Genomic DNA, 14,700 nt, shown 5'->3' with positions numbered 1-14,700 from the left:
TTTTGATAAGCATTTGATATCTCAAGTTGCTTATGGTGTTTATGCTCTTTGCATTTCCTCTTTATGCTTACCGGTAGCTGCATGCACCATCTTCTTACAACAAGTCAGCTACTCTTCCAAGCTTCTACACTAGCCATGCCACTCCCCTCCGGGATGCGATTCTTCGGGCTGCAGTAAGATACCCAAAGAAGCCCCTCACTACCACCCACCTACTTCTCTGTCTTTTTAAACGCCTTGAGCAAAACTGTCTCCAGGAATTCTCCTCCAACCTGCTCTCTTATGGGCCCTGAAAGCTCCCCCAAAATCCCAGTTGCTTGTACAAACGCCTCCGTGTCTAAACACACATGCTCATCCACAAGTCCTCAGGGAGAGAGGATTAATATGAAGGTGTATTCAACAATTCCTGCTTAGCATGTCTTGTATGTTTCTGTTACGTCTGAACAATTCTGCATCGATACAGCCATGTGTAAATATAGTCAACACACTTTCAGGTGTGAAGCAAAACTTTGGTTAGGCCAGATTCCACCAGAAATGTGGGACATTACCTTTGGTACCTCTATCTCCCAGATAATAAGCTCTGTCTTATTAGAATCTGCTCCGGTCTTCGAATTCTGGCAGCTGTCCTTATTTCTGAGGGCACAGCCAATGTCCACTGAATCCATGCTATTTACATCCGAACCTACAAAGAGAGATAAATTCCTCAGCTCTGAGGCATGTTACAGAATCTTATACATAAATAAATAAGTTTGAAATATGAGGAAGTATTCAGAGCCGGAGCGAAACTACACACCTAGCAGGAGTTCTGAAACGGGATCCTCCTTATTCCCCCCCCCCCAATACATATTCTGGGAATTGTCTCCTTGTGTTGTATGCAGACAAGGCCTACTCAGAATAGACCCAATGAAATTTATGGGCCTAGGTTAGCCATGTCCATTAATTTCAATGCGTCTACTCTTGAGTGGGGCTAGCATTGGACACAACCCTCTGCAAGAGGTAAGCTACAGCTCCCAGGATTCTTTGCAGGGGGTGGAATGTCCTTAAATGTACAGTGTCTTCCCACATGCATGCTTCCAAGAGTGAACATTCAAGAACCCATGGGGCCCTTACAAATTTTCCACTTTGCTACTGAAAGAAACTCAGGTGAGGAATGATTTGGCATAGAGTCATGGAGGGGGAAGACCCCCATCCCAAAACAGCCTGAGCCAGGGTGTTCATTGCCTTCAACGAACACAGCTATCAATACAGCATTAAACACTAGAAACCAAGGCTGAAGTTCCACGCAAATTTAGTTAATGTGACCCTACTGCCTTCCTGATGCTTGTGGACTACAAATCCCATCAGCTGGGGCTGATGGGAGTTGGGTGGCCAACGATAGAAGAAGGCTGCACGCTAGCTGCCCCTTGTGTCTAAGAGAAAGGCAATTATTGCGAGAGGTTTGCGTGGGTTCACAAAAAAACTCCTCTAAAGTCATCTTGAGTTTAAGGACTGTTCACACTAACCCACCTTGATAATTCTAGTAAATCTAACACACACACACTTTACAGCAGAGTGAACAAGTTCTGCGGTGCCTCCTGAGCTGCCAGTTCTATCTATAAATATAAATAAACACCATTCAGCACAAGGGGAGCTTGTAAGAATAGATCAGGGTCCTGACCTCTACGAAAGATCTTGCAGGTGAGGGGAGATGGAACACCTAACAATACGTTATCATCCTCATCATCATCAGCAACAACAACAAAAACAATTATTTTACATACCACTTAAAAGCCAAATGGAGCTTCTATGCAGTTTACAAGTACAAAACCAATCACACAGAAAATTAAAAAATAAACCCATGTCATTAAAATATGCTACTGGAAAAAATATCATCAAAACATGCATGGCTACACGCCCTGTGCCAGCTTTCTGCCCATTTCCAGGCCCAATTCAAAGTGCTGGTGTTTCAAAGCCCTGAACAAGCTCAGGGCCAGGTTACTTGAAGGATCATATCCCTCCAGATATACCTGCCCAGACTTCAATATCATCTTCAGAGGCCTTTCTCCAGGTGCCCATACCAACCTGGGGCATGTAGGCGACTAATGAGGAGAGGGCCTTTTTGGTGGTAGCATCCTGGTTGTGAAATGCCCTCCCCAGAGAAGCTTAAGAGTGTTTTAACAGCTTTAGGATGCTTTCATTCTGTTTTTAAATTCTGGGCACGTTTGCCGCCCTGGGCTCCTTCAGGAGGGATATAGAGTCAACATACATATATCAGGAAGGCACCATGACAGCTCCTCCGACCACAGTGGTTCTACTTAGTTATTGGGCCTAATAATAACAACTGAAAGAGCCAAGCTCCCATTTTAAACCCATTTAAGCTGCCTCCACATCTCACAATAGCAAACCTGACACATTCATGACAAGCTGAGGAAAACGGGACTTTTGGGTGTGCCCCGAATCTGCTGCCAATACATTTCTAGAGTGACCCCAAAATTCTAGTGTTTATATATTTTGAGAGAGAGAGAAAGCACACCCTTACTTTTACCCCCAGAGCAGCCCAGTGTTAGATGCTCATAGCTCTCCAAGGAAGCAGGACTCCGTTTTATTTACACCACCCTGGAATCTTTTGATGATGGGACAGTTAATACTGCAAATAAATCTGGGGGGGAAACAGGACACACGCAAGAAAACCTGGACACGGGAATCCTTACCCCCTGAGTTGTCTGCATCCGCTTCCGTCGACCACGGCTGGTCGTGCCTCCGATGGGGGCAGTCTTCCTTCAGCACTCCATTGCTGTACGGCACTTTGTTCTCCGCTAGCGTAGGGGAGGAGGGAGGCTTCTTGCTGGACGCCAGCTTGTGTTCCGAGTCTTTGAGCGCGGGCATGTTCAGCAAGTCTAGGCGCTGCCCCAAAGCGGGAGAGGAGGTGCTTTTCAAGAGGTCCTCCGCGCTCGCCCCGTCTTCCGAGGTGCAGGCGCTGCAGCCGGAATCTTCCGTCATCGTCTGAGCGTCTTCCAGCTCGTCCTCGTGGTTCGCGGCTGGGTCGCCGGCGGGCTGCTCTGCGCTCCTGGAGTCCCTGGGGAGGCCACGGCTTGGGTTCCCCAAGAGGCCGTGCGTCAAGTGGCTCGAGTACATGGCGTGGCGGTTGACGTTCTCTTCCAGCAGAGGAGTCACCTCTACAGCTGCCGCCTTCTCAGCGACACAACCATGACCCTTGCTGCACTCTGCCTGGCCAGCAGCTGCCATGGAGATCTTCTCAACCCGGCTGGCCATCTGAGAGATCCTATCCGACATGTCGCTGACCGACCCGGAAAGCACTTCCTCAGTGGCTGCCTGGATGACGTTGGAAATTATATGTATGGCCACCTGCTCAATCTTCTCGACTTCTTCTTTGTCTAAGCTGAGGCCTCCCACTCTTGCTTTCTCCAAACTCCCCTTACAGCCAACATCTCCAAATCCGTGGCGCTTCAACGTACTACCAGCGTTCAAACTGGACGTCTCTTCTTTCCGGGCCAAATCCGCGCTAGCAGGCTCGACGCATTTAGCCTCTGCTTCCATCTCTGTGGCCGCCGCACCGGCGCAGCGGCCGCCGATCTCTTCCTTTCCAGTGGCATCCACAGTGGGTTGAGAAACAGCATCACCTGCCACTTGGGAGCATGGGGCGGCCAAAGAGCCCGCATCTGAGGCGGCGGCTGCTACAGAACAGAGGCCTTCTTTCAAAGGCTTCTCTGGTGCATCGTCCTGGGCCACCTCCTCCAAACCACTATCCCCAGACTTCTCCAAACTAGAAGACTCCTCTAGCAGAGCTGCTGCCGTCGAGACTGGCGAGGGCACCCGATCTGCCACTCGAGTGGCTTCCGGCGGCCTCTCAACAGAAGCTTCACCAGCACAGGTATCGTCAGCTATCTGAGCGCCCGGAAGGGAAGGCTCCTGCGCGGGGGATCTAGCTACACCTCGGCACCCCGTCACTTCCAGTTTTTCACTGTCGTCCTGAACCCTGTCGGATTCAATGGTTGTTTTTGCCGTGACAGGCCGGTCTCTTGGGGGATCCCAGCGCCGAGCGCCGCTTTCCAAAGGGGCCTGCAGGCTTGCCGAAGACTCAGCGGTAAAGGCTGGTTCAGCAGGCTGCTTGACTTCTCGGGGCAGGGGCGGCAGGCTGTTCAACGGCACCCCTTCTCTAGCGGAAGGCTCTTTCTTGGGGGAGCCTATCCTGTGTTCTTCTACGCTGGCCAAGTCTCGCCTGTCGTGATTGCTCGCACGCTCCTTTTTGCGTGAAGAAAACCACCACCACCCGATGAGCGCCAGCACTCCAGGGATGGCAAAGGGCAGCAAGGTGCGGAGGCGGAGCGCCATTTTGCAGATCCTCAGCAATTACACCTGGAGACGAAGAGAAACAAAAACACAGAGCGTCACATTAAAGGCTTCAGTTCTCCTCGCACTGTTCTGAGAAACATCTAAGCCAGCTGGCATACTCCAGCATTCCTCGACCGCCATCGCCGACTATTGGCCACTCGACCAATAGTCCTCGACCGCCATCGCTGACTATTGGCTGGAGATGATGGGAAGGACAACATCCAGGGAGTGCCAGGTTGGCAAAGGATTAGCTTTGGCAACATTAACAACTGAGCGGCCGAGCTTGCCCAGCATTCACCAAAACGCCACCAAAACCTTGTGGCCTTGCCGTTATGAGAGGCTGCGTAGCCAGGATCACACCAACGGTGCTCAGAAACACTCGAGACTGGCCTGCAATCAGGCATCCAAGCCACAGAAGCTCAGAAGTCCAGTTTCTCCATCTTGAATAGCTTGAGAGTTTTAAAAAAATACAAGTTTCTAGTCCTCAAGGGCTACGAAAACACCCTTGGAAGGAGGGGACGATGCCGGCTAACATTTCAGAGGTACCTCCGGGAGTGCAAAGCAGGTTTTTTAGGAATCAGGAAGGGAGCGTGTTTTGATTTGAAACTATGCAGGACCTTTCATGAATACTTGGCTGTGAATATTCTAAGCATTTAAGATTCTTCCCTAGAAAGAGTTCAAAGGCATCTCCTCGCTTACAAAATAAGCCACATGATCAATACCTTAAAAAAAAAAATCTAACGAGTAGTAAGCAACATGATAGAGGCCTACAAAATAACAGTGGAAATAAAAATGAGTTGCAGTGGGTCAGAGTATCCCAGTCGGTTCAGCTGCTATGCTTTGAAGGATCTAGGAGGCGTTTTTTGCCTAAAAGTGGGGAATGTTGGGTATTAAAGCAGAAATAGCCAGCATACTGGCCTACGTAATATAGGAAGACTCTGCTGGGTTAGGCCAATGGTCCATCTAGTCCAGCATCCTATTGTCACAGTGGCCAACCAGATTCCCCAAGGGGGAGCCCACAAGCAGAAACCCCAGTGCAAGAGCCCTCTCCCCACCTGCGATTCCCAGCAACCAGTATTATCCAGAAGAATACTACCTCCAACCGTGGAGGTGAATGGACTACAACTCCCATCAGCCCCAGCTAGCGTGGCCAAAGGCCAGAGATGTTGGAGGGCACCACTGTATTAAGGAACCCTCTGCCTCCCCGCATAACTGAGCCCTGCCGAATGCTTGGACTACTTCTTTTGAATCGCAGACAACATGAGTCCCCAACCTTTAACCATGAAACATGCACCATCAACATAAGCAAGCAGAGGAAATCACCCACCAGAAGAAAATCTGCGCTGCAAACACCTGGTTCGATATACTGTGCTGGTCACCTTTCCATAATCTTCCTTCTCAAGTGCACCCCATGCTCTGCCCAGTAGCCCCTGATCTTCATTTTGACCTCAAGATCATAAAGATCACATGATGGTTATTCTCTTTTGGTTTACAGGAGCAAAAATGTTTATAGTTGCAGATAAGGATCTCAACTACAGCAACATATACCCGAGATGTTCGTCACAGATCCACAATAGAACAGAACAACAACACCACACACACGCAGTACTTTTTGTTGCACTGAATGTTGTACAACAAACTGTACGGCACAAGGAAGGCTGAACAACAGGGGACGTAGGTCTATCTGTTGTGCATCAGCTGCCATCTAAAATTTGGAAATCCCTGCCTTCATGAGAATCAGGGCTAAGTCCTACTCAGAGGAGACCCAATGAAATTAATGAACCCAATTTACTCATGCCCATTTATTTCGGTGGGTCTACCCCTAATAGGAATATTCCACCAGAGTCAAGATAAATGACAAAAATTGAGGTTCACATTGTATTCTGCCCAACCTGTTACTTGAGCAAGAGCTCCCCTCGGGTTATAAAAAGACAAGGCTGGCATTCCTTTCCTTAACAGAGGAGAATCTGCGGTCCTTGTGGCTGGAATGTGAGGGGTAAACAGCTGCCCATTCAGAGAGCTGCTCGCTGCAGAACACTCTCACAGTTTACATTGGCAGCCAGCAGAGTTTGGGTGTCTCCAAGGGCACCGACTTGTCCTCCCAAGGTTGGAAGTGTATTAACCAGGAATATCAGCTCCAAGGTCTAGTTCTCAGAGAAGTGGGGCAAGCCTGTGTCCCGGCTGTACCCCTCAGACTTGGAGCGGGGAAGCTTACGTGTCAGAACGACCCTCCATGCAAACTAAATACACTCCCTGCAAGCAGAAAGCCTGCGCTTGGGGAAAGAGCCTGACCCGCTCTTTTTCTGCATGCAGAGGACGAGGTCTTTGTTGCTCTATGGAAGAGCCCCCCCAACCCAAAAATCTGGAGGGGTACAGTACAGACACAGGTTTGCCCCACTTCACTGGGAACTAGGCTATGATGACAATGTGCTTGCGGAGTTTTCTACAAAGATTCTCTCTCTCTCTCTCTCACGCAGAGGAAAATCTGCAGGGATTTCTTCTACTGCCATTTAATGATGATGGCATCTTGAGGTCTCTCCAAGGGGAACCCAGGATACTTTCCAGAAGTAAGAAAGCAGAAGGTAAGCTGAGTGCGAGACATCCGAAGCATACGATGAGGGAGAGGGAAGAAGGCTGCATTGAGACAAAGCAGGTGCGAAGCCCTGATCTTAGCTGCTGGAGGAACAATCTGGGCTTAAAAAAAAATGTTTGTAACATTCCATTTATTATTTTTATTATTATTATTATTGAGCCATGAGGACTGGTGATTCCCAAGACAGAACATCCTCTCATTTGTGAATCATCCACCAAGTTGGGCTTTTTCCAGCAATTTTGTCAGGACTCGGGTTCTCAGAAGCCAAAGGCAGGCTCTCCCCTTATGTGTGATGAAGCATTCGAGAGCAAAGCAACCCACTTACCCATCCATCTTTGGAGATGCTGGGAATAAAACTGAGCAACCAAAAGAAGAAGAGCTAAAGCAGCTTTAAGTTTATAAACCATCTGCAGCTGAAGGCTTGGGAGTGCACCACAGCGCATGAACATGAGCCCAGCAGGACGTCCTTCTAGTTCACCATCAGCTCTCTCCCACTGGTCAGCCAGATATAACAGAATCATAGTATTGTAGAGCTGGAAGGGACCACGAGGGTCATCTAATCCAACCCCCTGCAATGCAGGAATGTTTCGCCCTAAGTGGGGCTTGAACCCACGACCCTGAGATTAAGGGAGCCTTGTGCTCTACCGACTGAGCTATCTCATGCCTCCAGGAAACACACAACAAGTGAAGAAGACAGAAGACAGCCCTCTCCCATTGCTGTTTTCCCCCCCATCTTCTGAGTTTCAGAGATATTCTACCACTGAACATGGAGGTTCCATTAATCACGATGGACACTAATAACATTCGATACTGCAAAGCGTACATTTGCATTCAGGACTGCAGGAGGGCATAAGAGCGCCAAGACATTTAGGACAGGGGTGGGGAACCACTTGCACTCCAGGTGCTGCTAGAACTACAACTCCCATGCTGGCTGGGGCTCCAACAAAATCTGGAGGGCCACAGATTCGTCAACCCTGCTCTTATGAAAACTTTACACTGCATATGCTGTTTCTAATTAAGGGAGGTGGGCAAGGAACAGAGACACTCACAATACCTCCCCAGTTCACTATTCAGCTGGAAACTTCACTAGAAATCACCCACAAAAGGACTAGAAACTTGGCGCAGGGGTGGGATTCTATATGCATGCAAAAGGTGCTGCGATTCCCCAAGAAGTAGCTGTGATGCCCCGTACCAGCCTCTGCTCTTCCCCTATTGTGCTGCTTCTTCTCCCTACCTTCCAAACACCCTTCCTTACAAGGGAATTTAAAATTCCAAGTGTCGTGTATAATCGGCATGCAATGATACTCAAGAGTGCGCTAACAGCATCCTGTACTGCAGAGGGTTGGAACAGATGACCCTCGGGATCCCTTCCAACTCTACAATTTAGGATTCTACCTGTGGGCCCTTCAATGTGGTTGGACTACAGTTCCCATCATCCCTGATCACAGACCTTAGTGGCTGGGGCTGATGGGAGCTGAAGTACAACAACAGGTTCCCACCTACCCAGGTGAATGAACTAAATATAGCACCGGGAGAAGGAAAACCTGTGTCCAAGTTTAAATCACAGTGGTCAAGGAGTGTGTAGAAATACTCCTCTCTAAGGCAACATATACACATACACACACACACACACACATATCCCTGCATGTAGAAAGCAAGGGTGAAAGTGCTTCTTCTAGATACAGATTTACCACCTCAATGAGAACTTGGACAGTCTCCTGCTCCCTCCTCTAGTAGGAAATTCCCTTAGGTCTGGTGTTGGGAACTCGTGGCTCTCCAGATGTTGCTGAACCATCAGTGCCAGCGAGCATGGCTAGGGATGATGGGAGTTGTAGTTCAGCAACACCTGGAAGGCCCACTTGTTCCCCATGCCCACCTGAGGCAATGAGCTGAAATTGCACAGTGGGTCAGATTCAGACACACCCTTCTAGCAATATACTCTCTTCCTAAGATGCCTGCAGCTTCTGCCTGGGAAAAAAAAATTGTGTCCACTACACATTGAACACCTGCCTCACATCTACTAAATCGGGTTTGGTGGGCACAATAGCACCAGCTCTCTTTGGAAGTTGGTTTTTTTCTCCCCCAAATTCCTCCTTTACGTGCTGCAGAATCAATAAGCACAGCTTCCCCTCCAGAACGGACAAACCCTGCAGTAAGCGGATCCATATAAGGGCCGAAACGAACTAGTGGCGCAGGGTTTTTAAGGGGCGGACTGCAGAGCAGCTCTGCCTAAGATCTGAGAAGAGAAGAAGTTGGCTGATGTTCACTTCAGTCCACGCATACATGGCAAGCTGCTGTGCTGCACATGCTGGCACCAATCCCAAGCCTGGGATGGGATTCCAGTTTCGTCAGTAGACTCAAGGATTCTGCACTTGGCAAATGCACAAGCGCATGGAACACCCATTTTGCTGGTGCATTATCTCCTGGGGCGAAAGGGTTGAAACCTTCCCTGGATTCAGGTCAGACCCATCAATGTGTTTTTAATTAAAACCCAAACCCTAGGACAGAAGGCACCAGCGTCGCGTTCTGTAGGCCCCCCCTCAAAACTTGCTGCTCCTTTTGGTGGCAAAGGTGGTTACTTTTTTGTCCCATAAAAATTACACAAAAAGGGAGGAAGTTGGGAGAGCGATGCTCTTTCCCCCCTCCTCTTTCAGCTCTATAGGCTTATCAGGGCTCGGAAATCCTATACATTCTGAATTTCACACAGAACGCGCAGAAATGCAAAATTTGTATGCTTGTTTGCTCTTCCTTCCCTCTTTCAGCAGGGAGAACTGATCTGGGGAAAAGGTGAAAGACCTGACCAGAGGGAGCAAGTACCCACAACACTTGCTCCAAAATCCAAATTTGTCCACAAGCCTTTGGCAACCCCTGAACTAAGGAGATCAATACCATGAATTTTGCATACACTGCCTGGCTCTCATTCACACAGTCCACAGACGAAAATGATTATCCACACCACTGTTAAGTTTTCGAGGAACTTTGGCAGGAGTTTGAGAGAAAGGGGCTTTCGTATTTTCTGGAACTGGGAGGTGAAAATATCCAAGAAACTAGTCCTTGTTGAGCCCTGACAGAAGAAGAAGAAGAAGAAGAAGAAGAAGAAGAAGAAGAAGAAGAAGAAGAAGAAGAAGAAGAGTTTGGATTTGATATCCCGCTTTTCACTACCCGAAGGAGTCTCAAAGCGGCTAACATTCTCCTTTCCCTTCCTCCCCCACAACAAACACTCTGTGAGGTGAGTGGGGCTGAGAGACTTCAGAGAAGTGTGACTAGCCCAAGGTCACCCAGCAGCTGCATGTGGAGGAGCGGGGACACGAACCCGGTTCACCAGATTATGAGTCTGCCGCTCCTAACCACTACACCACACTGGCTCTCTCATGGGCTTTGGAATGGGAGATGAAAGAAGGATGCCAGAAGACTGCATTTGTACCACCAAGTGCCAAGACAATAGTGCAATATTAACAAGTTTGTATTCTTTCCCCTCCCTGGATTAAGGCTATTTGCACTCTGCATTTAATTGCATAAAGCACCAAGTTTCTAGTCCTCAGTGATGAGATGGTAGGTCAAACCAAGATAGCTAGAGGAGCAGAAAAGAAAAAGAAAGAAAGAAAAAGCCCGGAAGGAAGAGGTCAACATTGTGGGCGTAGAGAGGATTCTCAATAGGAAGTACCTTTAAAATTTCACAGCCTTCTCCCCCTAATCACATAACGATATAATTGTGTAATGCAGTGGAATTAGAAAGATGTGCAACACAGTGTCAGGGAATGCAGCCACCAGGGTGAAGAGGCATGCCGGATAGGACCCGGTTGCATTAAAAACTGAAGTCACAGGGGCCGGGAAATTTTTTCCACGCTAAAAATAGCCAAAGGGCATATGAGCTGCCTTATAAGCCCACACAGAAGCTGGAGATTCCAGAAGAGATAAAGCTAACTTGGTACGCTAGTTTTTGTTGTGTTTTGGGGGGGAAGCGGACTTCCTATTTCTCGGGTGAATCCATATTTTTTGGGGGGAAAGGCAGCTACAAATAACTTGCAAGGTCAGAGAACAGAGTCCGGTCTTTCTCTAGGGTTTCTGCTTGGGCGGCTGGAGAATCACCTGCATGCCGTCGAACCAGCACGAAGCACAGCTGACTTCAGCCGCTTTGACAACATTAAGGGGAGAAGCAAAAGAGAGGCAGGGAGAAATTAGTTGGGATCCGCTTCTGAAGTGGGGATTGTGTTACAAACGGAGCCCTTGCCCTCAAAAGTTCAGAGGCAGAGGTTTTACTTTTATTTAGTAAATGTTTACGAACCACGTGTTTTCATTAAAAAATTGTCGCAAGGAGGCACGCGAAACGGGAACTCGAATCCAGAATTTTAAGGCTAGCTCTCCCCTCGCAATTACAACCACTCGGCAAAATGGCAACTAAAACAAAACAACACCTTTTGAGCTCCTCTCACATAAAACAGGTCTTAGCACATATTAGTAGATGGGTGGGGGGGGGGAGACAAATTGCGACAGAAAAACCATGGTTCCCAGGTGGAAGAGACTCTATTAAAGGTGAAGCAGGTGAGAGAAAGGCTCAGCTGTTGCCCAGGACATTAGGATGCTGCCACTGCACCCATGCCACCGGGGTTGTAAAATGGAGGAAAATGATTTGGGTTTTTTAAATTTTTTAAAAAACCAGACTCTTGCCACTGAACTTGTACCCTGCTACTGACTGTGTGAGCCGCAGGCCGTGCCCAACAACAGCATTATTTGGGGGATAAACCAAGAGTCAGGTGTACTTTGCACCAAATTATACAAATAAAAGCACTCTGGAATTAAAGCAAACAAGGAGAATCACCCTAGACAGCAATGGAGGACAGCAAACATGGCAGAAGAGGCTGCGGTAAACTCGTTTGCCTTTAAAAGGGTACCACGAGACTGTTGCATTTGCTGCAATTTAAACAGAAAACTCCAGAGAAATTGGGCTGTTAGCGGGGAAAAAGTTCAACATGCTCATGCTTCCACATAGCAGCCTGAGCGTCGGCACTAAAAGTGATACGATACTGCTTTAATGGGGCTGTAGTCACACCTTGGCAAGTAAAGGGAAGGGTATCTCTATTGAAACAAGGGCAGGGCTCCATCTCCTCAAGGCTGACCACCATTAGGTGCCCAAACATAGCTAGGAGGGGACAAGCGCAAATCACTTAAATCAGTCAGCAGAAGATCTCAGTGTGTAGACAATACTGGGCTTGATGCGCCAATGGTATGACTCGGTAGAGGGAGGTGGAGAGCCACCGATAGATTTATTAGCCACAGCAGTGAGATAGAACTTCCATATTCACATCAAGGACATTTCTGATTGGCACCTGCTGGAAAGCAGTGTTCAGGAGAAGGCTGCCCTATTCAAGCCCTGCCTGCAGGCTTTCTAGAGACAACTGGCTGGTCACTGTGGCAAGTCAACTGCTGGACTAGGTGGACCTGATCCAGCAGGGCTCTCATGTTGTTCACACACTAGAACAGGGGTGAGCAACCTAAGGTCCGCAGGCTGGATGCGGCCCAATCGCCTTCTCAATCCGACCCGTGGACAGTCCGGGAATCAGTGTGTTTTTACATGAGTAGAATGTGCCCTTTCATTTAAAACACATCTCTGGGTTATTTGTGGGGCCTGCCTGGTGTTTTTACATGAGTAGAATGTATGCTTTTAGTTAAAATGCATCTCTGGGTTATTTGTGGGGCACAGGAATTCATTCATCCCCCCCCCACAAATATAGTCTGGCCCACCACATGGCCTGAGGGACAGTGGACCGGCCCACGGCTGAAAAAGGCTGCTGACTCCTGCACTAGAATCATAGAATTGTCAAGTTGGAAGGGACCACAAAGGTCTTCGACTCCAACCCTCTGCAATGCAGGAATCTCAACTACAGCATCCATGACAGATGGCCATCCAACCTCTGCTTAAAAACCTCCAAGGAGGGAGAGTCCACAACCTCCACTGCCGAACAGCCCTTACTGTCTGAAAGTTCTTCACAATGATTAGTCTGTATCTCCTTTCTTGTAATTTGAAGCCATTGGTTCGAGTCCTACCCTCCAGAGCAGGAGAAAACAAGCTTGTTCCCTCTTCCATGTGACAGCCCTTGAGATATTAGAATAGAATAGAATTTTATTTACGGCCATAGGCCCATACAAGTAAAACACATAGATAACAACTTGTGCAAGTGAGAACAACAGTCGCTAAAACACCACAGTAACAATAAAATACAATAAAATAGAATGGCATACTAAGCCTTAGCTAGCTTGTAGTGCTCCTTGGCGTCGCTTTTGGGTAAGGACAGCGACCAGGAACCTTGCCACTTTCAGGGTCGTATGAGCGTCCTTATCCTGCAAGATTTGTGCAAGGTGGAATTCTGGTGGGGTGCCCTCTAGTTTCTGTATGATTGATCCCAGCAAATTTGCCCGTGGCACGTTGAACAAGGGGCAGGCGAACATAATGTGCTGGAGAGACTCCAGTGTCTCCTTATCACATTCACACATGGCGGAGGCTTGCCCCTTTGAGAATCTATGTCCCTTGAGATATTTGAAGATGGCTACCATATGTCCATCTTCAAATACAGTATATCAAGAACCCAGAGTTTGGGAAAGATTGTTATATCAGTGGAAGACTTGCGGCGATTAGTGGAAGGCAACCAGAACGAGGAAGTTTAGATTTTTCGGTGACCCTATCTGCGCTCACAAGACTGTGAGAGGAGGCACACACAATGCAAACATCTCCAGTGCCAAGTTTATTCCGGAAATAACGGAAGGCATTTCTGTTCCGACAAGCTTTCTCAGGTGGACACGAGCATCTTACTTGTTAGGGTTTCAGTCTTGCTTTAAATGTATCTGGTTTTGTAATCTTAACTATTTCAATAATCTTAGGTGCAAATCGCCCTGAGAAGCTTGCTTAGAAGGCAATTAAAAAAAAAGAGGATGATTGTGACAATTTAACACTTTTATTTTCACTCGAGATGAAGCCCAAAAGTGCTTCTGGCAAGGCATGAGCCTCTGTTGATCTGGGACCAGCCATCTGAACACAGAACACAACGCAAGGTTCCCTGAGCTGTCGACAGCTTTGATGAAGTTGAAGTGAGTCAGAGCATTTTAAATTTTTTTTTAAGGCTGCTTTCTTCACCAATCCAGAAGGACAAGCTCAAGACAACTGATTTAAGTCCTTAATGCATCCTGAGCAGCTAAATGAACCACGAAATCCCAATGCTCTCAATTGGCTTCATTCACGTATTTAAAAGAAATACTAGGGGATGGGTGGAAAAATTGGGAGGGATACATAACAAGGACCCAGCTGGCTCAGACCAAAGTTCCATCTGATAATGGAAAACTTGTGGCTGTGTTCAGATGCTGCTGGGCTAACATCTCCAACCATGAGCTGCAGAGCTGAATAAGCTGTATCAAAGGGAGATGGAGATTCAGAACCCAGCAACAGTCTACCACACCACCCCCTCAAGCTTCTCCAGCTGTGGCATAAAATCAGTGTATGTGTCTGGTTGACCTTTCCCCTGCAGCCCTGCTTAGGAAGTCACCACCACTCACCATCCTCATGGTCTCAGTTGTTTTTGGTGCACACTGCCAGATTTGTGTCAAAATACATCCCACGCTACACCAGAAATAGGCAAGGCTACGGCAACCAAGCCAAGAAGAGTTTGGATTTGAAATCCAGCTTTATCACTACCCGAAGGAGTCTCAAAGCGGATAACATTCTCCTTTCCCTTCCTCTCCCACAACAAACACTCTGTGAGGTGAGTGGGGCTGAGATACTTCAAAGA

The 14,700-nt window shown here is 48.0% G+C and overlaps 1 protein-coding gene across 1 annotated transcript in view; it reads right to left on the bottom strand.

Moving 5' to 3' along the window:
• The window catches only part of AKAP1 (A-kinase anchoring protein 1), a 38,158-nt gene that overhangs the window by 9,407 nt on the left and 14,051 nt on the right, over nucleotides 1–14,700 (bottom strand). Inside the window, exons 2-3 of the mRNA XM_033171463.1 lie at nucleotides 2,688–4,353; nucleotides 546–679 (exon numbers count right to left, since the gene is read on the bottom strand). Coding sequence (XP_033027354.1) covers nucleotides 546–679; nucleotides 2,688–4,329 — 1,776 coding nt within the window. The 5' untranslated portion in view covers nucleotides 4,330–4,353. The remainder of the gene's footprint in view (nucleotides 1–545; nucleotides 680–2,687; nucleotides 4,354–14,700) is intronic.

This window comes from Lacerta agilis, chromosome 15, assembly GCF_009819535.1.
Source record: "Lacerta agilis isolate rLacAgi1 chromosome 15, rLacAgi1.pri, whole genome shotgun sequence".
Lineage (NCBI taxonomy): Eukaryota > Metazoa > Chordata > Lepidosauria > Squamata > Lacertidae > Lacerta > Lacerta agilis.
Note: the sequence above shows the minus strand (reverse complement) of the source record. Positions and strands in the feature narration are given on the sequence as shown.